The 23749-nt window shown below is 52.2% G+C and overlaps 9 protein-coding genes and 1 non-coding gene across 10 annotated transcripts; 5 read left to right on the forward strand and 5 right to left on the reverse strand.

The window, feature by feature from the left end:
• Window positions 1–481: 481 nt before the first annotated feature.
• Window positions 482–1859, forward strand: CC1G_08971 (hypothetical protein; the record flags this gene model as incomplete). The annotated part of the gene is made up of 6 exons (XM_001838755.2): window positions 482–575; window positions 654–857; window positions 915–934; window positions 1003–1081; window positions 1149–1531; window positions 1608–1859. 6 exons carry the CDS (start codon window positions 482–484, stop codon window positions 1857–1859), a joined length of 1032 nt encoding a protein of 343 aa, XP_001838807.2.
• Window positions 1860–2406: 547 nt separating this feature from the next.
• Window positions 2407–6259, reverse strand: CC1G_08970 (RNA ligase; the record flags this gene model as incomplete). The annotated part of the gene is made up of 8 exons (XM_001838754.1): window positions 2407–3185; window positions 3241–3411; window positions 3626–3917; window positions 4099–4360; window positions 4428–4770; window positions 4854–5565; window positions 5616–5873; window positions 5933–6259. 8 exons carry the CDS (start codon window positions 6257–6259, stop codon window positions 2407–2409), a joined length of 3144 nt encoding a protein of 1047 aa, XP_001838806.1.
• A 1024-nt stretch (window positions 6260–7283) lies between these two features.
• CC1G_20250 lies at window positions 7284–7376 on the forward strand. The gene has a single exon. It is a non-coding gene; the product is annotated as a tRNA-Ala (tRNA).
• A 989-nt stretch (window positions 7377–8365) lies between these two features.
• CC1G_08969 (hypothetical protein) lies at window positions 8366–9777 on the forward strand (the record flags this gene model as incomplete). The annotated part of the gene is made up of 5 exons (XM_001838753.2): window positions 8366–8465; window positions 8525–8805; window positions 8884–8962; window positions 9023–9414; window positions 9484–9777. The coding sequence occupies 5 exons, from the start codon at window positions 8366–8368 to the stop codon at window positions 9775–9777; spliced, it is 1146 nt and encodes a 381-aa protein (XP_001838805.2).
• Window positions 9778–11026: 1249 nt separating this feature from the next.
• On the forward strand, window positions 11027–13289 carry CC1G_08968 (hypothetical protein; the record flags this gene model as incomplete). The annotated part of the gene is made up of 6 exons (XM_001838752.2): window positions 11027–11047; window positions 11103–12308; window positions 12359–12509; window positions 12581–12745; window positions 12858–13140; window positions 13223–13289. The coding sequence occupies 6 exons, from the start codon at window positions 11027–11029 to the stop codon at window positions 13287–13289; spliced, it is 1893 nt and encodes a 630-aa protein (XP_001838804.2).
• A 343-nt stretch (window positions 13290–13632) lies between these two features.
• On the forward strand, window positions 13633–15985 carry CC1G_08967 (hypothetical protein; the record flags this gene model as incomplete). Its single annotated transcript, XM_001838751.2, has 4 exons — window positions 13633–13687; window positions 13748–13809; window positions 13881–15185; window positions 15239–15985. Exons 2-4 carry the CDS (start codon window positions 13756–13758, stop codon window positions 15983–15985), a joined length of 2106 nt encoding a protein of 701 aa, XP_001838803.1. The 5' UTR covers window positions 13633–13687; window positions 13748–13755.
• A 611-nt stretch (window positions 15986–16596) lies between these two features.
• On the reverse strand, window positions 16597–18470 carry CC1G_08966 (hypothetical protein; the record flags this gene model as incomplete). Its single annotated transcript, XM_001838750.2, has 3 exons — window positions 16597–17027; window positions 17086–17248; window positions 17304–18470. The coding sequence occupies 3 exons, from the start codon at window positions 18468–18470 to the stop codon at window positions 16597–16599; spliced, it is 1761 nt and encodes a 586-aa protein (XP_001838802.2).
• A 1117-nt stretch (window positions 18471–19587) lies between these two features.
• CC1G_08965 (HPP family protein) lies at window positions 19588–20584 on the reverse strand (the record flags this gene model as incomplete). The annotated part of the gene is made up of 3 exons (XM_001838749.1): window positions 19588–19988; window positions 20080–20311; window positions 20384–20584. 3 exons carry the CDS (start codon window positions 20582–20584, stop codon window positions 19588–19590), a joined length of 834 nt encoding a protein of 277 aa, XP_001838801.1.
• Window positions 20585–22065: 1481 nt separating this feature from the next.
• On the reverse strand, window positions 22066–22251 carry CC1G_15749 (hypothetical protein; the record flags this gene model as incomplete). The annotated part of the gene is made up of 1 exon (XM_002910274.1): window positions 22066–22251. The coding sequence occupies one exon, from the start codon at window positions 22249–22251 to the stop codon at window positions 22066–22068; it is 186 nt and encodes a 61-aa protein (XP_002910320.1).
• Window positions 22252–22314: 63 nt separating this feature from the next.
• CC1G_15750 (hypothetical protein) lies at window positions 22315–23413 on the reverse strand (the record flags this gene model as incomplete). Its single annotated transcript, XM_002910275.1, has 5 exons — window positions 22315–22369; window positions 22584–22621; window positions 22667–22815; window positions 22861–22968; window positions 23251–23413. 5 exons carry the CDS (start codon window positions 23411–23413, stop codon window positions 22315–22317), a joined length of 513 nt encoding a protein of 170 aa, XP_002910321.1.
• Window positions 23414–23749: the final 336 nt, after the last annotated feature.

A 23749-nucleotide genomic window follows, 5' to 3' on the forward strand; every position in this document is an offset into this window, starting at 1 on the left:
TCACATAGTGGATCATACGTATACTTTCGTAAAGCACCAATGCCCTCTTGGTCCTTTGTGCTCATTGCTGTTACAGTGGAGAATCAGAATGCACGGGCAGTGCCCCTACTCATCATACGCATCAAGGCGCTCGTGATGAAACAGCAAGGCAGTGATTTGATCGTCCGGACATAGTTCGACGATGGTGGGGTTAGGGCGATCCCAGCTATTGATAACTCAGAACTCCCTATCGTAGCGGGCCTAACTGCCTATCGTAGCGGGCCTAACTGCGTGATAACAATCAAGTCCCCTCGGAATGAAAGTTGAGATACTCTGAGTCTGAAAAAGTACTTCTTGACACTCCCCTGGATGAAACGTCGATACAGCTGCGACGGCGCAATGTCGACTTCTATGACTCCCATCCCCGGAGAGAGTTGCGCGAGTGGCCTATAAATCGAGGGGAGGACGATGTACCCTTGATCACACCATCAACCTCCTCACCATGTCCTCCGCCGACCGGGAATACATCGAGTTCTACGCACTCAGCACCGCGGCGACAATGTTCGCCAACTGCAGCATCTCCCTCCTCGCCGCCGGTAAGCAAAAGCGCCCTTCCCACCTGACCACACCTTTCTTCCCTAAAATCTCATCTCACCCTCCTCTCCTTATTCCAGGAATGCAAATATTCATGTTCATCTACGGCCTCTCAACCTTCCTCTCCACCCTCCCCTCCCTTCGCAAAGGCCGCCTCCGCTACATCATCATCAGCGGGACCATCCTCGTCCTATCCGTAACCGGCACCGGGCTGGATCTCTACGTCACCTTCAAGCAGCTCTACTACTCTGGCCCCGGTATCGAGTTTATTCGGTACAAGCAGAGTACGCTCGTGGAGTGGCCGCAGATTGTCGGATTTCCGCTTCTTTATGGGTATATAGCGACTGGGGATGCTTTGTTGGTGCGTTGAATCGCAGTTTAAGGTTACCTTCTGTGGACCCATCTGATAAGTCTGCCGTGGAATACTAGCTCTACAGGTGCTACATAATCTGGAGAGACGTCAAATGGTTATTCGCCCCTCTCATCGTAATGTTCACCGCCTTCATCGGTACGTTCCAGCCCATCCCAACCCATCCAACTTCCAGCAGTACAACTCACCCTCCCTCTCTCTCCAGCCATCGTCACCACAAACATCGTCCGCATATCAACCGGCATCTCTCTCAGCTCCCGCGCCCAAATCCAACTCTCTCTCAGACTCTCAACAGTCGCCATAATCCTCACAGTCGCACTAAACGCCACCGCCACCGCTCTCATCGCCTACAAACTCATCCGAGCACAGCGGACCTTCGCCTCCACCCTCCCGGGGCGGAGTACCTCGGTGTACCAATCCGCCGTGCGGATATTGATCGAGGCTGCCATTCCTCTAACTCTGTTTGGACTGCTACAAGTCTTTTTCAATGTCCTGTTTTATTCCCCGACGATATCTGGCGTTGAGAAACCCAACCGGGCATTTTCGGCGGCTTCGTCTGTATTTGGAGCGTTATACGCCAGTTTCGCTGTAAGTATAGCACTTCACTCAAATGTCGTGGCGAGGGGAGCATGATACTCACTGTAACTATTGCTCTTCATCCTAGGCACTCTCCCCACAAATGATAATCTTCAGAATAACAACAGGCCGCTCCTTCGTGCAGAACCACGAGGTTCATTCTTCACTGGGCCCCGCCAGCGGTCCTCGCGAACAATTCTCCCAACCCATCGTCTTCAACAAACCTCCTCCCACTCTCGATACCTCATTAAGCTTTGTGGAAACTGGCTCAGCTGTTAGCCGTTTAGAGAACGGTACACACCGGGGCGAGGTGGATATCAGGTCTGAGAAGCCGTTTTGAAAAGTTCAAAAAATCCTTCCTACGTAGATCTTGTTACGTAGATGGCACTGTATAGTAGCAACTAGAGCCTCTGACGATCGGATCTCATGTTTCATATACCTATCTGTAAATTATTCCATAAAAAATGCTACGATTGGCGATTGGCGATTGGCGATTGGCGTTGACTCGAACATCTGTTCAAGTTTCCTTTCCTGGAAGGCATCCTTCCAGTTTCGGACACCAGAGCCCCTATCGCGCATACTTATGTGAGATCACTGTGATGGCCCCCTACCTATCGACCTATCGGCATCGTAAACACTTTCGAAACCGACACCCTCAGCATTCAATCACCAATCAACCTCACAGTACTAGTAGCAAGCCTTCTCTCTTCAAAAAACCAAAATAATTCAGCATCAATTACTAAATACGAGCATGTTCGTCAGCAGCAAATCTCTTTTATCTACAAAGCATCACTAACACAGTTCGCATCTACAAAAAGGAGTACCACCGCATCCCAACCCAGGTCCACCCACTCCCCTCCCTCTTCCGCACACATCCACGGATACAACTACGAAACCAACCCCTTCAACAGCCCCCGAACCCTCACCTCCCCAACCTCCACACACCACACCTCTTCTTTCCCTTTACCACTCCCACCAACACAACTCCCACCCTCCCTCCACCCCTCAACAACCCACCGACCCTCAACAGGCGGCACACCCCCATCCCTCGTCCCAACCGTAACATGCAACCGTCTCTTCACATCGTTCGGTAGACCATCTACGAGTTCTTTAGCTAGTTTCGTGTTCGTCTTGGAACCACGAGCAGTGGAGGTGGAGAGGGAGAGGTCGGCCATGGATGATGCCAAGCCGTCGGCGTCGACGTTGGTGGAGGATGGAGCGGCTGCGTCGACGTTAGACGTTGAGGCTGGAGCGGTGCTGGAGGGCGCAGTGTCGGCGTCCGCGTCGACAGTCTCAGAACCCAGAAGCCCAACATCCTCAAACACCAAACTCATAACCCTCTCATTCCACACAGCATACCGAATCACACCCTCAAACACGGGCGGATCGAGCATCTGGTCCACCGCATTGCACATATCCCACACCGTCCTCCCATCCAACTTTACTCCTCTCTGACCCTCCTTCTCCTGAGCTTCCTTCGAGTCTGCAGCACCACCGGCGTCGCCTCCCTCCTGACCGTCGGAAGAAGAAGAAGACGACGAACTAAACTCCTTCAACCCATTCCGATGCACAATCGTCACATGCGGGCGTTTCGTAACCCTCTTCCCATCCTTCAACTTTTTCCAAAACGCCTTCAACTTCTCCACGCTCTCATCACCTCCTTTTCCTGTAGACGCCGCCGTGAGAAACTTTGTAGTAACTATCATCTTGTTATCCCTCACCTGAAGCAGCCACCTTAAGCTCCAAATCCGCAATCCTCCCATCCACAAACTCAACAACATCAAACTCGGGCAAAATCGCATAATACCGCGCATTACCCAACTCGTCTCCTCCTTTCCTCTTCTTCTTCCCCCCTCCGGTGGCTTCGGCTGTTTGCTTCTTGGCGTTGTTACCTGTAGATAAAAGTAAAAATGGAGGCGAGCGTTAGTTTCGAGTTCGAGATTGCCAAAGAAAAAACAAAGAGAGAGCGAGTAAAGGATCCAATCGAAGGGGAATCACGAACGAACGAGCGAGCCAACAAGTGGCCAAACGAGCAGATGAAAGCCCGACCGAGCCAACGAACGACCAAACGAAAGAACAAACGACATAACGAAACCCAACACTCACCCTTCCCCTTCCCAACCGCCCGCCTCCGCTCCCCAACCTCCTCCTCATACTTCTTCACCCACTCCAACGCTTCCCTCACCTGCCCCCTCGTCGGCTTCTCCAACCTCCCTCTAACAACTTTCTTCTTCACCTTCCCATCCTCGCCTACAACCACCTTCCCATCCTGATCGCGGACTTCGACTTCGATTGGAGGCCCTAGACCGTCAAGCGCACAAAGTCCTTCAACAGCGCGCCACACCTGATCTTCGACCGTCTCGTGCTCGTTGATCTGCATTTCGATTATATCGTCGACCTACGAAAGAAAGAAAAAGAACGAGAGTGATAGTGGTCAGCACAACCGTGTATCATCAGGCAGACACAGTGGTGGGTGGTGGGTGGCATCACATATACGTTCCACCACCACCACATAGTGGGGGCGGGTATACGATCCACCACCACCGCATAACACATAACCACGAATTCCAAAAACTCACCTCATCCCCTCCCAACTCCTCCGCACCCGAAACAAACATCCACACAACCTCCTCATGATGACTCTTACTCCCCTCCTCAGGAACCAACGTCTGATGCTTCTCACCCCTCCCCAAAATCCGATCCGAACAAATCCGGTGAACCATAGCTGGTGGTTTAGTCAAGATGTCCCAGTACAGGGCGACCATGCGCGTCGGGAGTGGTGAGCGCAGGGAGGAAAGGGCGGCGCGGAGGTCGGCGCGGTGGCGTTTGAGGTGGTTGTTCCTAGAGGAGGAGTAAGGGGTGGGGGTGGTTAGTGTGGATAAGGGGAGGAAGGGAGGGGAGGACGTACTTGTCAGCGATAACAACGTCGTATCCGTATTTCGTTATTCTTTCTTGTTCACCCAATTCCTCTTCCTTCTTAACTTCACTACCCTCCTCATTCACTTCCGCCGCTTCCGCTGCCTCCTCCTCCGAACCACGCTTCCGTGCTTTCCCCTTCCCCTTCCTCTCCTTCTCCTTAACCTTCTCCGCCTTCCTCGCTTTCACCCTCTCCTCCTGCTCCGCCTCCCCGGTGAGTAATTTAGTTACGTTCTTGATGAAAACGGGAGCGGCCTTCTTAGCTTGCACGTCGTCGCTCTGCGTGTGGCCCCATCCGAAGAGTTTGGAGAGGGCGAGTGAGACGGTGGTTTTACCTACACCCGAAATAGAGGGGGGAGAGAGAGAGCGGTCAGTAACGCACAACATCATTCGACGAGTAGACCAAGAGAAGACGCACCACACCCAGGAATAGCAACAGGCACAATAACAGTCTTACCCCACTCCTTCCCATCCCCTCCCTCCTCTTTTCCCAACCCACCAACAGTCTGAATCTCGCCCACACCCCCCTCCTCCACCCACCTCAAATACCTCTCCCGACTCCTAATAATCCCCTTATTCCTCATATACCCCTCATACTCCCCCGGATTCCTCTGAATATCCTTAATAACCCACTCCACAAACCTCCTCGTCTCCTCCCTGCGCATCTTGCCTTTAGGTAAAGCACTAGCCTTCATACCCTGCTCTCCATGCTTCGCGCGCATACTCAAAAGCGCTTTCGTGACTTCCCGCCAATCCCGGTACATCATATACGGTTCATCAAACTTGATTTTAAAAAAGAACGAAGAGTTGGGTTCGTACGGAGATGTTTTTTTGGATCCGGCGGGTGGTGAAGATGAGGAAGTGGTGGTGCGCACGACGAACCCTTCGACGGCTTCCCCGTTCCACGTACCCGTCTTTGAGCACTCTTCTGTAAACTCTTTGACGGCTTTGATAGACGGGAGGCTGAGGGTGGGTGTACGGATGAACCCCCATTCCGCGGCAAACGCGTCGACGGTGGTGGTAGGCTCTGTTATAAAGTGGCGCGAGCAGACGTTGAGGCCGTGAAGGTGTAATCCGGTTTGCTCGGGTGGGTAGGGTAGGACGTGTTCTTCGAACGAGTCGTCGCATAGCTATCTTATCGTCAATAGAGATTACCGGAAAGGGGCAAAGGCTAACGCACCTCGGCGACAGCAGTCCACTGCTTCTCCCACAACGCAGCAGCCAAATCCGCCTCGGTCCTCCCCCGCTCCTTGAGATACTTGTTGAGCCACATCCGCCCGCGCATAGCGTGCGAGGTGTTCTCGTCGCCCGCCCCGACCGAGTGCTTCGAGGTGACGATGAGCTTCGAGGGCGTCAAGGCGGCGATGAAGATGATGCATCCGTTGCTTTTGAGCGAGAGGATGTACGGTGGCGAGGTGTGGCTTTGGAGGTTCTCCCACTACAACAACCCCAATTAGCGTTTTGGAATAGAAGAAGAGAAGGAGGAGAGAGACGTACGGTAGTCCACGGCACCTCCCCGATATTAAAAAACTTGTCGTACCCGCGAATCACGATCCGATGCTTCACGCCCTCCTCAACGTCCACACCGTACTCCTCCGCATCGCCCTCCTTCACAGTCGTAGTGAACAACCCGCGGGCGAGGGTGGGGAAAGGGGAGGGCACAACGTAGTACTTGAATTCGTTCAACTTCCAGGAACGCACGGTGTGGTCTTCGTGGAAGGGAACGGCTGCGTCGCTTCCCCGGACGAGCTTGGGCGATTTTTTGGAGAGGGAGTGGAGGGCGTCGATTAGTTGCGAGTCTTCGAGGTGGAATTTGGGCGCCATGGTTGTCGATGGTGTTGAGCTCGCGGTTGCCGAGGTCGATGGTATTGGTGTCGCGGGTTTCTGAGGGATTGAGGTCGATGAGAGGGAACGATAAGGATAAGGATGGCGCGCGATAGAACTTGAACGAATATGAGAGAAGAAGGGGTGTGATGGGTTTGTGATTAGTGAGGAGCGTGTTCTAGAACGAGCAGATCCTGCTTTCGAAGCTCGAGTTGTAGATCCTGCGTTTGAAGCTGTGGATAGAAATCGAGTGGTGGTTACGAACGAAGATAGAAATCGAGAGGTGGTTGAGGATACAAATACACAAAAAGGCCTAACGCCTACGAGTCCAAGGTGCTTCGCGAGCCCTATGGTGATGACGACGTCCGAGTCAGTTCTTGGGCGTCGTGTGCCAGTGATGAGCGCGATTCAGAGCTTGTTCGTTTTCTGCAACGTCGAGGCTGAGTGTTATGCTGTCGGTCGAGTGTTGACCTGACTCTAGATGACGATGATGACGGTCCCAACTCAACCCAACTCAACTCGCTTTTATATCTCCGACGAGCCCATCGAATGATCGGGATCGAGTGCTGATGTGCCCTGGGCGCTGCCGCCGCTACTTTTCCTGATTCGAATCTTATCTGCAAGTTGGTGTACGTCTTGGCGAGTCCAAATGCGAGCAAAATGAGTTCGAAAAGGACTGATTGGGACTGGGAAGTACTGAATTGAGAGTGAGTTGATGTCATACCCATCTTCGAAGTGACTCGATTGGTGGGCTTCGAAAGCTTGGCGGGCTTTCTGTCGTCTAATCTGGAGGTATGTAGGGCTATGTAGGGATGACCTGAATGATTGGTGGAAGGTATTCGAAGGGCGTCGAAAACTCGATACCGGTACCAACACGAGGGGGTGCCAAGACCAGGAATCCCAACACGAGGAGACTGAAATGCCGGGGAAAGTTCGAACTTCAAAAGCGGCATCCGTGCAGCAATTTAAAGCCAGCGGCGATTCGATATCATCTAGGGCTAAAGCACCATAGACATGCTAGCACGGGCGTTTGGCACAGTGGTAGCGCGTTCGCTTTGCATTGACACTCTCCAGTCGAGCTTGCGAAAAGTCCAGGGTTCAATCCCCTGAACGTCCAATGATTATTATTTTTCTTTTTGAGCCCCTTCTGCGGCACATCCTAGTAAGTAGTACTTGATCCAGAACTCAGTCCAACATGTTACATTGAAGGCGAGAGGCTGCGATAACACCGCAGGTTTACAGTAATTGGCCACCGGAATAAACGTTGCGAAAAACGAACCATCACAACTCGAAGAATAGACAGATTCAACCCTCCCCCCGCAGGCATCCGGTAATGGGTAAAACATGCGACAAGGAATTTTACGTTTGTTGCGGAGCGCTTAAGGGAAAATGGTACAGCTGTGGTCGATTCTTCATGCCAGAGGCCGTGACAAGACTTCGGCAGCGAGGGCAGACTGCCAGTGGGTGGCAGATGGCCAGATTTCAAGTACCTGGTCAAGACAAGAGTGCTTTACCAGAGGCAGAGATAAGAAGACGGCGTCTAGAAATGAACGCTGTGAACGTTGGAATTGGACAGACCTCAGGCCCCAAACGCGACAGCGAAATTGCTTTGTTTGCAATACATAGAGGTTGATGACAAGCACGCGGATCAGTGATTGAGTTCTCGGTCCGCAAAATGGCACCTACATACCTAATCTCTACATACCCCTCTCGAGTCTCGACGCTGCAGCCACTTGGATTCGAACTGACCATGATGCCGCCAGCGCGACGGGAAAGATCTGAAAGCTCCACCCTACCTTCGAATTCCCAGCGGAGTGGAAAATATTCTTTGGGATCACTACAGTGTTCCGGTTAAGGAGATCGTCATGACTATCAATCGTCTGAACTAGTGACTACGTTTGATCCTGCGTTATTAGTGGAAAAGGGTGACTCTTCAGAATCGATATCGCGTCTATGTTCTTTGATAGAAGTACTTGGAATGGAGAGTTATTAATTCTCACTCGGGGTGTATCATGGGGGTATATAAAGGCTCAAGAGCGGCAAAGCCACTGCTGAGTTTGGTACCAATCGCTCTTAACTATTCCACAGAGTCTCTATCAGCCCACCATGTCTGGACAGCCCGTTAGCATGGAGATCGTCGAGCGGACGGCTTTCGTATCCGCGTCTCTTCTCTACTCCAAACCTCTGATTTCGTTATTCATAACCGGTGCGTACGCGGATTCAACTTCTAATGTGCTGCATGAGCACCCATCGTACTCTCCATAGGTATGCAAGCCGTCCTATGTATCTACGGTCTCTCCTGTTTCATCCAGACCTCTCCCGAGAAGAGGAAAGGCCGACTCCCTTACATCCTTCTAAGTTTCGCCATCCTGGCGCTCTCGGGGGCGTCTGTCGGGATGGACCTATCGCTGGTGTTTTGGGATTTATATTATTCAGGCCCGGGAATGGACTACGTGAGGACTAGGCAGATGCTACATAACATTGAGTTACGCATTGCGAATCTGGTGTTTACGTATGGGTATGTGGTGTTGGGGGATGGTTTGTTGGTGAGTCTTCCGAGATTCGTATTCTGGACTTAGGCGCAGATGGTCCGAGTCTAATGGCGTTCTACTACGTATATTTAGCTGTATAGATGTTACATCATCTGGACCGGCTTCCCCTGGATACCCATCGCTCCAACGCTAATCTATCTCGGATTCATAGGTACGTACCTCGTTCATCCCGACTCCAATGACATACCCGTTAACCCCCCCTCCTCGACAGGCCTCACAATAGCCAACATAACCCGACACGCCCTCCGAACAGCGCTCTCCTCCCAACCCCAAATCCTCATCTCCATCCGCATCGAATTCGCCTACACATTTCTCACCGCCGGGTTCAACATCCTCACCACCTCCCTTATCGCCTTCCGGCTCATCCGCGCTCGCCGCTCCTTCGCCGAAGCCCTCCCAGGCCGCAACACCCGCGTGTACAGCACGGCTGCGCGGATCCTCATCGAGTCCGCGGTGCCTCTGGCGTTGTTGGGATTTTGCGCTGCCGCTGCGGGTGTGGCGAACTGGGTACATCTGAGTGTGGCGCGGAAGACGGGGAATAATCCGAATTTGAACTTTGCCATCGTTGTGGAGGCCTTCAATTCCCTCTACTTCAGTTTTGCGGTACGTGGTAAAAGCCTCTCAGGATGAGTGCTGCCGTGTTGAGCTTTTCCTTGAATGAACGCTGACAAGAGGATAACCGTGCATGGTCCCTTTGAACAGGCTCTCTCCCCACAGATGATCATATTTAGGGTGACCACCGGCCGGTCCTTCACGCGCGAAGACAACGAAAAGAGGAAATCTACACTGAACCCGGAGAGTCGACCATTGTCGCAGCCTCTAGCCTTCAATGTTGGACAGGAAAGCCATGTTTCCAGTGAATCGACTGGTAGGGTGTTAGTTGTTGAAAGCATTAAACTTGGGGGTGCTCAGGAGAAGGAAGCTTGCGAAGATGAAGAGAGAATTAACGGGTCCAATGGGGTTTGATTGTAATTTATTGGTCAGAAGGAATACATCTTATGCGGGATTACAGCGCTTTGCATATTTCTTTACGCGAGCGAAGTTGGCAGAATTCAATTGATGGCATGTCGGAAAGCTCCGCGTTCTTCCGTCACGAGTCAAATAATGGTAACTTATTAGTGTGAAAGCGACAATTTGTTGGTGCAGGCCATTGGAAGCATAAGGGATGGCAAAGTACAATAATGAGACCAAAGCTCACAACCAGGCCCCTCAACTCAGAACTGAGCTTCCAGTGTGACTTCTGTTATCTTCCCGTAAGAAAAGCTTGTTTCTCATCATTATACTAGTGGAAGTTCTGGAGACGAGAAACGGAGTGTGTGAGGGGGTTGGTCCTCGGGTGTAGGCAGGAAGCAAGGTAAGGTATCTGAAATCCACTTTCGACCAACGTCACATGGTGTGACCGATAGTGTGACCGCGAGTGCCAAATCGGGCACAACACCCAATTTTTCTCACTTTCGCCGATTTTTACAAACTGTACGCACAAATGAGAGAAAAATAAAACCATAGGACGAGCATGCTACAGGCAAAGAATGAGTGTACCAGAAAGTAAGGGATTTGGAGGCAAGACGATGACGGAATTTAACAAACAAAACATGTCACGCCCAATGTGACTACTTTTCCGCCGCAGCAGCGCCGGCTCGCTTCTTGACCTCATTATCAAGGTCAATACGCCATTCTGGGGGAATGTTACGGTGGCCCCGATAGCGCCTTGCACCCCAGGCAGCGTGAGGGCTACTGAGACCTTTGTTGTAGGCATCTTTGTACCTCCGAGTAAGTTTTGGAACCGGGAGGCCAGATATCTTGAGTGCCTGCCCATGTTTTACGCGACGCGACGCGTACTTTTAGCCTTAGAGAGACTATGGCGCAAAAATCTTGCTTTCATTTACCCCAATAGCTCAATATTACTGATTCGGGCCCTATTTACATCTAGTAGGCACCATTCTATGGGTCAAATTTACGCATAGCATCTCGCGGCTTTATCTAACCCATTTTCTTTGAATTCTGGCCTGAAAATTGCCCAAATGCGGCCATGTCACGCTAGTCACGTGATGTTGGTCGAAAGTGGATTTCAGGTACCTTAAGCGCCCAATCATTCCGAAGCGGAAGCCTTTGCCAATTACGGACAAACAGTCGCGTATTTCGAACCAAAGTATGCGACGCGACGAGAAAGCAACCATCATCCACCTTCAGTGATCCCCTCGAGATAGAAACGAAAATGGCCAAAATACCATTAGTTGTGCGTTGTATTGGTTTCTGACATACACGATACTGATGTGCTTTGTAACCTACAGACGATAGACCTTGCAAGGTCGGGAGACAGTGCTGCGATGGAACGGCTGTCCAACCTACTCTCCCGTTCCAACTATACAATCTCAGTTCTCGAGGCCGTACTCGAAAATATGAAGGTGGACTCACACGGTCGTACTACAATCGCCCACCCACATTCCCGGTATACCCTATCCGCCTTCACCGCCTGCGTTGCCAGCTGCGACTCGACCGCCTCCAACACCCGAAGCACCGTCACCAAGCTTCTCGACAACCTCGACGACATCCTAACCTGGATCCACCAATGCTTCTCCTCCTCGCGTTCAGAAGCCGGTATGACGTCCAAACAGATCTTGAACTTGGCCTGTTGGGCAATCGTGCTGATGATGGAGCTGGACGAACGGCTCGAGCAGTCGCTGCTGCTGTCCTCCGAGACGCTGGGGATCGCGTTCCACGCGTGGACGATGCAGACGTCCGACAAGAAGCCGTTCATCGCCGTCCACCAGGACCGGGGCTGCGCCATCCTGAAGCTCGCAGCCAAAGTGGCGGGCCGGGACGAAAGCCTCTACCCCTTCGCGGACAGGATCACGTCCAACCAAACGACGCTCGTCAAGTTCTGCAAAGCCTATTCGCTGCGGCTCCTCCTCTTCCCCGAGGTCCTCCTCCAAGACTCTGAGACGACCACGAACGAGCTCATCACGGAGCAAATCTCGCTGCTGATCAACCTCGGCGCGCGCCTCGGGCAGGTCACCGCCGTGTACAAGGAGCTCCGCCGGCAGATGTTCCTGCGCCTCGCGATGAAGGCTATCACCAGCTTCCTCCTCCGCGTCCCGCTGCCCGTGATCTGCGGGCTGACGTCGGTCGTGTTCAGCATGGCGTACTTCCCCGCGTGCGACCCCGTCGCGGGGTTCGTCGACGTCGTCGAGAACGGTGCCCTGCCGGTTTTGATGGGTGGGATGCTCGGCCCGTCGGTGGCGGTTACGGATCCGGAGGTGGTGGGCACTATCTTCCATGCGTGGAGAGCGTTTTCGTATTACCCGAGAGGGATTAGGGCGCTGCAGAAGGCGTTTTCGGCTGCGCCACGTCCGGTGCTGGAGAAGATGAGAGCGGGGAGCGGGCAGATTGATCCCACGTCTTGGACGCATTTCATGAAGACGCTGAAGTGGAGGGAGGAGGTGCTCGAGTCGATGACGAAGGATAAAGGCGCGATTTATTTTTGTGATAGTGATGATGTCGGTTTTTGTCTGCTTGATAGTCGTTACTGGACTGACGGATTGAACAGCACTTTACGAGACATGGACCTGAAGAGTTTACCCCGTCGAAGACGTGCTCCCGGTGCCATTCGGTCATCTATTGCTCAGCGCGTTGCCAAAAGGAAGACTGGGATATCAGACACCGCACGGAGTGCAAACGAATGAGGGATAGCTATCGTCGTGAGTGCCGATCCCACATCTATTCCTATATGACCGACTTCATTCGTTCATTAACCGGCTGTGACTTCCAGTCTGCAAGCAACAAGGAATCCACTACACGCAGTTCACTCGAGCCTTCCATCTCGCCATTACCGACGCCGCCTTCGACCAGACTGTGACCAAAATGGATGGTGTATGTTCGCGCCAGTTCCCGGGTGTCCCGAAGAACAAACTCGTCGTGGAATTTGATTTTTCAGGTGCGCATCGGTCCCTTGTCTTCCCTCCTCTCTCTCTCTCTCTCTCTTCTCTCCCTACCTCTCTCATCGTTGCTCCTTTCTGACACACACACCACCCCCACCGACCATACAGGCGACGTAATCGGCCGCTCCGCCTCCCGCATCGTCCACATCGACCAATGGATCGACGCGCGCAAGGGGATCGTCCTGCCCACCTGCATGAGCACGCACGAGCGCGGCATGCGGATCCTCCGCGACAGCGTCCATCGGGGCTACCTCTGGCAGGACGCGCGAGATGTCCAGGTGGTCACTAGTATTTTTAGCTTCAATACCCATTTTAGGGTTGCGCTGCTTGTGGAGTTTGTGCAGAGTAGGGAGGGGGAGTGGGTTGTTGGGAGGAATGTTGCTAGTGTTGAGTGAGTGGATTTGTTTTTTTGGTTTTTAGTTGTTTGGTCGAGTGGACGAAGGTGCTGATGTGGATTTTCTTCTTTTTTGTAGAGTTAAGGCTGCGGATATTGATAACGCTGGGAAGAGGGTGTTGGGATTCTTGGAGCCTCTGTATTAGTAGAGGTCGGTTGGAAGGGCGTCCTTGACTCGCGAAATAGTTGGACTCGCCATACCCTTTTGTAAACCCCCACCAGTGAGGAAATTCGAGGCGGTCAAGGATTTGCTCGCTTTCAACCTATCCGTGTCCAGTGTCGTCAATTAGCAGTTTTGAGAATGGACATCCGGTTATTGGGCACCTGTTGAACGTTCAATTGCGCTGAGGTTCCTGTTTATTTGGCACGCCCCTTCCAAGCAAACAACCAATCGGGTCCGAGTCGCCGGAATGGTCGGGGTCATTCACTCGTGCCCTGCTTCCTTTCAACTTCCATGAGGCCTGCCATTTAACCTCGGACCCGCCGTCGACGTGTCAAGACACTTCCTCACACCATTGAAACATACGAATCACAACCAAGTAACGTAAGAAAAATCTGTGACCCCTTGCCATGTGATCAAAAGAGCATTGACATGGGCGCTTAGAAGCTGGGATGGTCAATCACGGAAATAGGAGGCGGGCGGGTAGAGAGTCGTTGTTCAAGAGTGTAGGTTCCTTTCTGGTAGCTCTCTTCCTTCGTAAACCTGTCTCACCTTTTTTATTTATCCTGGGGAAAAGTTGTTGAATTCTGTGAAACTGGGATCCGAATCGCATATCGAGGAGCTCATAGCTATAGTCGACAAGTGGCCATCGGATCTGCACCGAAGGCTAGATGGCGTGGAGGCTCTGCTTTCCTCCCTCTCCCCCATCGACTCGGAGGGAAGCAGTATCGACGGTGGTGAAGTTGGACAAGCCCGCTTTCAAGGACGAGCGGCGACTATCTTATCGCTCGCTGATGCCGCGTTCAATACTGTGCTGCTCAGCCAGCCTGAGGACAAAGGAGCCACCCTTCGAGCTGCGAAGATACTGGTGGACCACGCCGCGACTATCGTATCCTGGACAAAGCACGTCGCGCTGCGGAGGCGGAGTGCAGGTCCAGATGAACCCACACGCGAATCGAGGGGTGCAGTCTTCTTGGCGCTTGCGCTCTACTCGTGGATACAGATAACGCAGGTCTCGCAACGTCTCCGCGCGGCATTCGTGTCTTCGCCGCAGACCATCGATCTGGTTATCGCGTTGCTCACCTGGGACGAGTTCTTCAAAGCGGATGGCGTCCATATCAGCGTCCAGCTACGCCACCTACAAGCGCTCTCGGGGATTTTGCATACGTGTCTTATCCACGAGGGCGCACGGCAGGTAGTGCTGGATGAGATCCGCGCCTCGCCCCACCTCTACGACTCGTTCATCTCCAACCTCACAATCTGCCTCTCCTTCCTCAACCGCTACACCAAACGCGGCATGCACGCGGAGTACCCAGCGGAAATGGCGAACCTGCGGCGCTACCTCTCCACAAGCCTGTCGTACTTCTCGAGCGACCAGCGGTTCAGCAAAACGCTTTTACGGCAACGGTACATCCAGAACTTGTTCAAGGTGGTGCAGAGTCTGCATGAAGCCTCGAGCGGTGGTGGTGATGGTGGGTACGTCGACGTCGACTGCGAGCTGGTGGGGGCCTTCACCCACACAGCCCTCGAACAAGCGCAGCGGCATCGATCCAAAGGACCTCGAATCGTCTCGGACCTCCTCGAGCAAGGTCTCTTTGAACTCCTCATCCGCGCAATCGACGCCAGCAAAACGCCCGGCGACACGCACGCCCTCCGGAGAGCGATATTCACATTCGTTTCGTTCCTCGGCTACCCCCGGATTCGAGCATTGTTCGCGGGCCATTTTATTGCGATTGAGGAGAGTGTGCATAGGAGGTTGTCGGATCCGGGGTCTGGTACAGGCTACGGGCTGTATGAGATCTTTCAGGTTTTCGCGAGGTCGTATACGATTGGGGCTAGGGATAGGCTGGGGTGTGATCCTGTGGCGTGTTTTAATGTCGAGGTGCGTGTGGTTTCTCTATTTTTTGTCGAGTGCATGTTGGGGCTCATTCGGAGCCCTCGTGGCTTCGTGGCGATAGCATCGGAATCGTCCGAATAGAAGGTCGAATGATAGCCTCAAGACCTGTTCTAGATGCCATTCCGTGCTTTACTGCAGCCCTGAGTGTCAAGAGGAGGACTGGAGTCGGGTACACCGCTTCGAATGCTCAGCCCAACGCATCCAACATTCTCGCAAGTCCCAGTTCCTACTTGGCGTCCATTCATTCAGTCACTCACCCAGGATACCTAGGTCTAAAAGCAGAAGAAATCTGGATCCCACATCGCATCCAAGCACACATCTACGCTGTCGCTCAACGGGTCGTCCAAGAGCACACAGACACATTTGCTGAAGCTCTCAAACGTCCGGGTTCCGGAGAACAACGACGGATACACGTCAGACGGATATGGACGGGCGACGGCGAGCAGGTGCTCAGTATCGACGAGTACCGGAGACAGGCTGAGAACCTTCATCTGTGGTCCGAAGCGAGGTTTGATGCTTTGGTAGACGAAGTTCTACCTCGGACTGGTTCACTGGATGGTCTACAGGTTCCAACTGGGTCACGACTTCAGCCTGGTTCAGGGGATGGTTTACGAACTGGACATTCGGTGGAGAATCAACTTCAGATTGGCCGCCCGCGCAACGAGATGGGATTTGTGGGGTTCAAGTTTGCGTTTGGAGCTATCCATTTGCATTTGCTTTGTCTTATCCATAGGGATGGACGAGGTGCACTACTGTTGTCGTTTGGGATGGTTATGATTGAGTGAGTATTGTTTTCTTTACGAGATAAGTTTCTTTTATGGGATAGATTTTTCTTTATGAGACTCGATTGGGACATGCGCTGATTTTTTGATTTGGTAGGCTTTCTCGGATAGAGCCTCCTCAACTAGAGTGTACTTGTGGGAAGGCGGGATGTACCGAGTAGATTGTGTGTAACTTTACCTTTGGTCGCCCTATAGCTAGAGACAATATTCCTTGGTGCGGCTCGTGTGGTACTCCGGACGCTTCAGGTGGATGCATGAGCGAGTCGTTCATAGACCAAACGCGCGTTTCCGGGGGGACGAGGGTTTTAGACGGAGCGACTGGCAACTGACGAGATGGAGAGTCAGAATGGGATGAACCACTTCTTTCCAGCCCCTGGGGACTGGTATCGCTGCTCTGCGAAGGTTGCCGGACAAGCCACGAACGGGAGTCAAGAGTTGCATTCACCAAATACACAGGCGTTCAGTAACACTTGGGCGTATTCGTATCCTCAAAGGTCAGTAACAGCAGACATCCTGGCACTGCGAAAGGTTGGCTGGTTCCCCTTCCTTACATCTACAGTTCAAGTCAGTCAGCTGAGCTCAACGAGTAAAGAAGGCCGATAGAACTGAAAGACTCACTCGAAAAACGACATTAAGTGGAAGACTTGCGAGGTCTTCATACTCTTCCGAGCTTCATCATACTTGTATGCGCACAGCACATGGATCTTCGAGCACCCAAACGCGAAGGGGAAGTCGTACAAGAGGAGTTTGCGAGCTTTTACTTCGTCCAAGATTTTTTCGAAACGGGTGGGCGACCAGAGGTCGAATTTCGAGACCTGCTCACGATATGCGTCGACGCTTTGCACCGCTTGACCTCCCCATGAGAAGATGCCGATGATATGCACGAGATCCTGCACCGTTGAGGAAGGAGACATATCGACAAGAGCGACCTCTTGGAATAGCCTCGTCTGGCGTGATTTTCGGAATGACCAGATGACACCCGAGATCAGCTGCATGGCGCGGATACGGGTGTACCAAGGTGGCCATATCTTTTCCTTCACGAGGCCTGATAGGTAAGGAGACCATCAGGATCGCTGTCTGTAAAGTACGAGAAAGAAGCATACCCCTGCGTGAATCTTGAAGCGATTCCCACTCGAACCGGTGCAGGTTCGCCCAATCTTCTTCCTGACACCTCTCCGAGCAATATACAAGCGACCGACAGCCCGAGCACGTCTTCACATTCTCGACGGACTCCGAACCGCCACGCTGGGGCCCGGAGTCTATATGCTACGGATTCGATGATTCACTTTACAGTCCCTAGGAGACGAAGCGAACTGCTCACCATCAAATTCTGACAGTTGACTACGACACTGTGAGGCGTCTTATCACTGTCGCTGCACAGTCCCACGAGGTTCGAGAATTGCAGCCAACTCTCATTGTCAGGGTGACTGCGATCCTCCAGGGACTTGACTATACCAGGATCGAGCGATTTCATGACGGCATTCACCGCATTGGCGACACGTTTGGACCAAGCCATGTAGGCGGAGGTTGTGTGAAGCATGGTGGTGAGGGCACCCAAACTGCACGGGTTCGTCACCCTGTGCAAACACCTGATTGCTTCCGTAAGAAGACCCCCTGCGACGAGTTGGTGAACGGCCGCGGGGGCATGGATTCGTTGCTGGGTCGCGGATCGGAATGTCATCCAGATCAGGTTCGTGGTAAGTTGGAGCGGAAAATCTTTGTCTGGTTGGGGGGAGAGTCTTCGGACCTTCGGATACTGGTGGAGGATGAAGGCGGTGAGTTTGAGAAGGTAGCGCTCTTCTCGTAGGCAGAGAAGGAGACGCCAGTCATCCGCTAGTTGCTCGAAGATATCCCTGAGGCCGACTAGATACTCGATATGAGTCTGAATAACGTATTCTCCTGGTGAAGCTCGTTGGATAGATGTGCCGACGAAGCCAATGAGTTTGACAGTCCTGTGAATGAACTTTTGTCGGAGAGTGGGAGCGAGAGCCATCAGACCGTCGAAGAGCAACGCCCTAGAGGACTTGTGCCAGACGCAAGCCTGGACAACCTCCAGAAACTGTGACGACAGATCTTGAGGCTGGTAAAAACCAACTGTGGAAATACCGACGGCAATGACGGCTTCTGCGACGCTTGGGGATGTGAGCATCGCCAATCGAAGTTTCTTGTTGCCGCTGGTAATGAGGTGATAGATCACCTGAAGTCCGTTGAAGACATTGTTAATGCCTTCGATAAGCATCGTGTATCTGTACCACGACATAATCTGGTCCAGATGCTCCAAGGAAAGTTCGGCAATGGCATCAAGAAGAAACGCGTCGTCCTGGGTCACGGCGTGCGAGTGAAGGAGGCCGTAAAAGTCTAGCGCATAAGCGGCGCGCTCGAGTACTTTCTTTCCACGATCGGTTCTCATCGCCACAGGTGGTGGAAATGGGCTGTCGAGGTTGCGAAAGCTGGCCTTGGCCGCCGCGATCTTTTGCTGGGGGGACATCTTCAAAAATCTCTCGTTCAGAGATTGTAGGGCTCTGCAGTCTCCAGATTCAGTCCTGCGAGTTAGCTTGGGTATCAAAGTGAGAAAGTTCTTATAAAAAGAAAACGTTCGAAAAGGCGACATACGTTTTCGAAGAGGGCGTTCGAAAGACCGCTGGTTTCGCGTCTCGTGCTTGGTGGTGCCATGTCCTAAGGCGTGGATTAGACATTTAGTCCCTATTTCTAGCAAATGTACAACCTTTTCACTGCTGCGCAAGACGATGGGATAGAACGGCGTAGAGGAGTAGAACAAGGTTGAAAACGAAGTTCAAACCCGTGAACTTTACACCGATTGAATCCCCGACTCCCGGATCAGGATCCTCAGGGGTGCCATTTCCTCTTTCGAATGCAAAGTCTTTTCCTTTCAAGATCGCGCCCGACCCAACGGAACATGCACAGAGATGCTGAATGCCGATACTACCAGATCTCCCCCGTGCCCGAAAAGACGAGGTACATTTATCATACCCACACCACGAGGTACTTTCGCCCAGAGGCATGGACCCCTTGACTCCACTTCCAGGGACAGCGTTACCCAATTCAAAACACGGGATGTCACGCCTTTGGATGAATAAGAAAGAGTGGGATACACAAGCAAAGCACGAGAAAAATCTACGATACAGGCGGTAACAATGAGTGTGACGAGGAAAAAAAGGAAGATGATCTAAGGGAATCTAAAGTCTACAAAGGAGCGTGATTGGGATGAAACGTGATAAACGTGGTAGTAAGGATAGACAGGGAACGAGTGTGTGGTATGCTACTGGAATAATATATTAGATATGTAGATAGAAAGAGACGATGCTACTCTAGGGTTGGGTATAATAGGTTCCGCTGTCATGCTCAGGTGTCTAAAGGATGTCTATCTACAGTAGAGAACTCGAGAAGGTCGAGAGAATGGTATGCATACTTTTGAATCCGGAAGAAGGAAGAACGAAATGAAAGGATAATAAGGATAAAGACGACAAAGGAAGGTCATAAGGGTGAGAAAGACGAAAACGAAGATATGTAACAAAGGAAAACAAAAAAAGAACGCAGGCATGAGGAAAGAGCGAGCACACACTTTAGCGAACAAAGGTCTAGGTCTAGACGTTGTGATCTCCAGGCTTCACAGCCTCCTTTTCCTCCTTCTCCTCCTTGTCTCGTTCCTCCTGGGCCTTCTGAATCTTGTCCTGGTGCTTCTGCAGCTCCTTTTCAAAATCGAAGTTGCCGTCGAACGAGCTGATACTTGTTCGCCTCGAAACGGCCGTCGAGTCCGTAGGAGTAGGCGGCTCCGAGGACATGGGCGTGACCGTCGGCAAGATAGGTCCCTTCTTCTCGTCGACGTCATCGGGCGTCCACCAGTAAGTAGGGTACCTTCGCTGCATGTTGTTGGTGAACAGCGCGACCAAGACAGCGATCGTCGACGATAAGATGACGACGGGGATGTACAGCCAACCTATGCGCCGAATCTCTGGGTTGATAGCGGCGAGGAGAGCGGTAGCGCCTAGAACGTCAAGAGTGGAGAACAATTGTCACAAGACGACAAATGAAATGTCAGCTATACACTCGGAGTAGACGAATATGGCTTAGCTTACCCGCAGGAGGGTGAGTCGTTCCAGTCATCTGCATAATCACCAGCGCAACCGCACACGAGAGGGATCCAGCTAGCCAGCAAAGCTCCATGAATCGTTCTTCGGTGGGTAGGAGGAGGAAGAGCTTGGTGATGCAGATTCCGATAATCGCGGATATGAAGTGGCCTCCCATCACATTGCGAGGTTGAGCCAAAGGGGATTCAATCGCACCATAGATGAGGACGGCAGTCGCTCCCTATCGAGAAAAAGAAACGAAAATCAACGTCGAACGAGCTCGAAGACATGATGGTGAAAGCGATTTACACACAATTGAAGGCACACCCTTGTTGACGAAGTAGGGAACATGGCCAAAGAGGGCTTGGACGAGGGAGATTCCGCTAAATGCACCGATGAAGGACCAGAGCCAAGCGGCGTAAGCAGGCTCAGGGGGCGGGGGTGTTTCTCGATAGCCTAGCCAGAAGCTGATCCATTTGGGCAAACGAGCGAGACGGCTTTTGGAAGTAGTCATGTTTTCGTGTTATTCTGGTCTTGAATGTACAACTGGATGATGCAACAACGAAAACGGAACGGAAGGGAAAGTCTAGATCAAAAGGACGGTGCTGGTGGGAGGAAGGGCGGTCAGTAGAGCGTTTGGGAAGCTGGGGGACTGAAATATGGGTGCACGAACCTCGCTCAGACCAGCTAAAAGCGTTCGAAGATGAGAAGAGGAGAGAAAGAGGGAACGAGGGTGTCCTGAGTCACGAAAATTTCGGCGCGAAGCGAAATAAGGAAGGTTTATATGTATTCAATGGGTCAGCCAAGCCGGTGATTGGAAGAAAATCGGGAAGGTAGACAAAGGCCCCGATCATACCTACAAACCTTCTTCGTTTAGATCTCGGGTATCTGATGGGGTTATCACACAACGGGTTCTCAATAAACAAAAGCCAAGAACCAGGAAGCAGCCTTTCGAACCTTTGGCCCAGTCGAGATCAATGAAAACCTTGCGCGCCTCTTTGAGCTTAGACACAGGCCTTTGACCTAAACACTCGAAAGAAACTCTAGATGAGTGTAACTATGGGTGGCAGAACGAAATTTTCACCCTACATGATCCGTGAGCCCAGATGTTGGTGCTGTGTCTGTAACGAGAGCTTTCCATCACATTGGGAAAGGGATGCCCGGCAACTTGGCCTCCTGGTTCCTCCCCAGTGATTTAAATGGCCGGCCATGGGAATGCCGTCCCACCCTCGTGTTTCATCAGCACAGGAAAGGCGACAAAAAAGGAGACACATCACCATTCAAAATGCTGCACCTAGATACGCCCACAAGATTCCCTTTCTCGTCACAAGCATATGAAAGATCATGAGATGGGCGCGGTGGACCTGGGAGGGACAGGACGCGTCCAAGCGCGAACATAACAATGACTCGGTTAATAGTACGCATAACCCTTTACCCAGCTGTCACCTTAGATGGCGAAAATTTTCGACGTTGCATGGCGATGGGCGGCCTTGATAGTAAATTTCCCATCGCGAAATACTTCGTTATGCAGGATTGAGAGATAGAAGAACTTCCTCCAGCGAGCACAGGGCGAGGCGCACAATGGAAGTAATTCGATTGCCTCGTGAACGGGTTCACCCATCGTGATGAGTACAGGGAGATAATAATGGAGTGAAGAGGGTGACGAGAGACGTCATTTGCATCCACGTCCGCAGCGCGGCATCGCGATTAGCTTGCCATTCCTGCCAATCGTGGAAGTACGGAACCAAATGAGTCTATGGGCGTCAGTCCCTCTTATGAGCGCTCCACAGTTTCTTGGGCCTAACTTGCCTTCATTGTGATTGCCCTCAAGAAGAATTGGAAGCATGTATCTCCGATGATTCAGAGTACACCGGGTATACCTTGCTCTTCGTCGAAAGCCGGGTTGGGCAATACGGGACCCTGATTTACACGAGAAACTCGACGAGCATGCCTCGATCAACGATGCGCACTGGTTCATACTCCCTGACCGCCCAATTAGCGCCCGCCAAGGATACTGAGGAATGACACTTCAGATATCGAAAGGGGTTGTGACGATTTGTGACGATCGCGGAGGGCCTTGACGATGACGCTGCCAAGCTCCCAAGAGCCTGGGAGTGTTTGGATGCGTTTGATTCCGTACCCTTCAGCTTCTCGAATCCTTAGATTCTTGGGTTCGAACATGGGAGCGGCCAGGAAGTTTGGCCCTACCCCAGGCCCCTTTCACCTTCCACACCCCTATGTATCCTACAATCCAGGTCCTTGGCGGCTCTGAATCACAAAACCCTTCAAGGGGCATACACTGTAAAACGTCTATCAAAACGTGTTTCGCTCGCGAAGGTTTGTGTACGTTTTTGAACTCGAACCTTGATGAATTGGAGCACCTTTGGGGTAATTTCGACATCGAGAACGTACCGGAGCATGTACGCGAGTGTGATAGTCTAGGGCAGGGGTGGGGAACTTGAAGGGATTCGCATTCAATAAAGGGACAGTCAAAGGGTGATGATCATACATACGGCACATTCACATTAAAGTCCTGGAAGGCCTCGGGAGGCTATCACACCGCGTAAAAGGTGGGCATCATTGGCAGAAGACATACACATGGTGATGGAGATCCGGGAGAGCCCAGGGTACGCTGATAGGGGCATCCATGGAGTCCAGAAGCATCGGCGAAGAATGCCATTGTGAGAACACGGGCACGGAGGCTCGCGACCGAACGACGGCCGAGCGATAGTGGACTCGGCGATACTGATACCAGTAGCGTAGCTGAAGAGCAAGTCAAGTTTCGCGTACAAGACGACAGGAATTCGTCGGAGACGTCACACGCCGCAGCAGGTTTCACAGGCAGCGCAGCAGTCGAATGAATAATGGAGTCTTCACTCCCAGGGCGAGCAACCAAGTCTGAAGGGACGAGAAGAGGGCCCCCATTAGACAGAAGGGTCGGAGGTGTTCACGTCGCAGGTGAACTTGGTATTCCAAACAGCCATATCCCGTTGCCAGAATACCGACTGTATCGGTAGCATTTATACCCTAGCGAAGTCAAGACTTTGACGCCATCGCTTGTCGCAGATATCTTCCTCGGGGATCGTAAAGCTAAGCCGAAGGGACCATGTTCGGCGACCAAAACAAAGTGGTATCGAAGTGAGCTGCGAGTATTGGCGCCCTAGTAGATTCAGACCGAACCGTTGACGCGAACACTCATGCCCAAGCGCAAGCACCGCAATTTGCCGAAGTATGTGACTGGTCTCCGCGCGGGATCCAAGTAGCCTCCCGGTGCAGTGGAGCGTTGGGCCTGATCCTCGATGCTGTGCTTTGAAGCAGCATCGTTCATGGAAGTCGCGGTCATATTATTATTATGGTTGTTTTCAACGCCCGTCGTGAGATTCTGACCGTGTTTGTCTTTGCTTGATCCAGAAGCCTCCAACAATCCATCGCAAAGAGTCCTGAGTTCGATCCTCTCGTTGGCGATATTTGCTGCCACAGTATTTCTACACTGTCCCCTCTTGGAACGATAAGGACATTCTCCATCCATTTGTCTGAGGGGGTCTCACGTAGTATTTCAGCATGATAACTCAGAGTAAGTGAGCGCCTGGGCGTCTAATTCATCCATCATCGAACAGCCATTGGCATCAGTGGAGTTGAAGGATCTAATTCTGGGCTTCCTTGAAGATCTCTGTGTACA

The sequence above is a fragment of the Coprinopsis cinerea genome (genome assembly GCF_000182895.1).
Source record: "Coprinopsis cinerea okayama7#130 chromosome 11 map unlocalized cont3.11, whole genome shotgun sequence".
Taxonomy (NCBI): Eukaryota; Fungi; Basidiomycota; class Agaricomycetes; order Agaricales; family Psathyrellaceae; genus Coprinopsis; species Coprinopsis cinerea.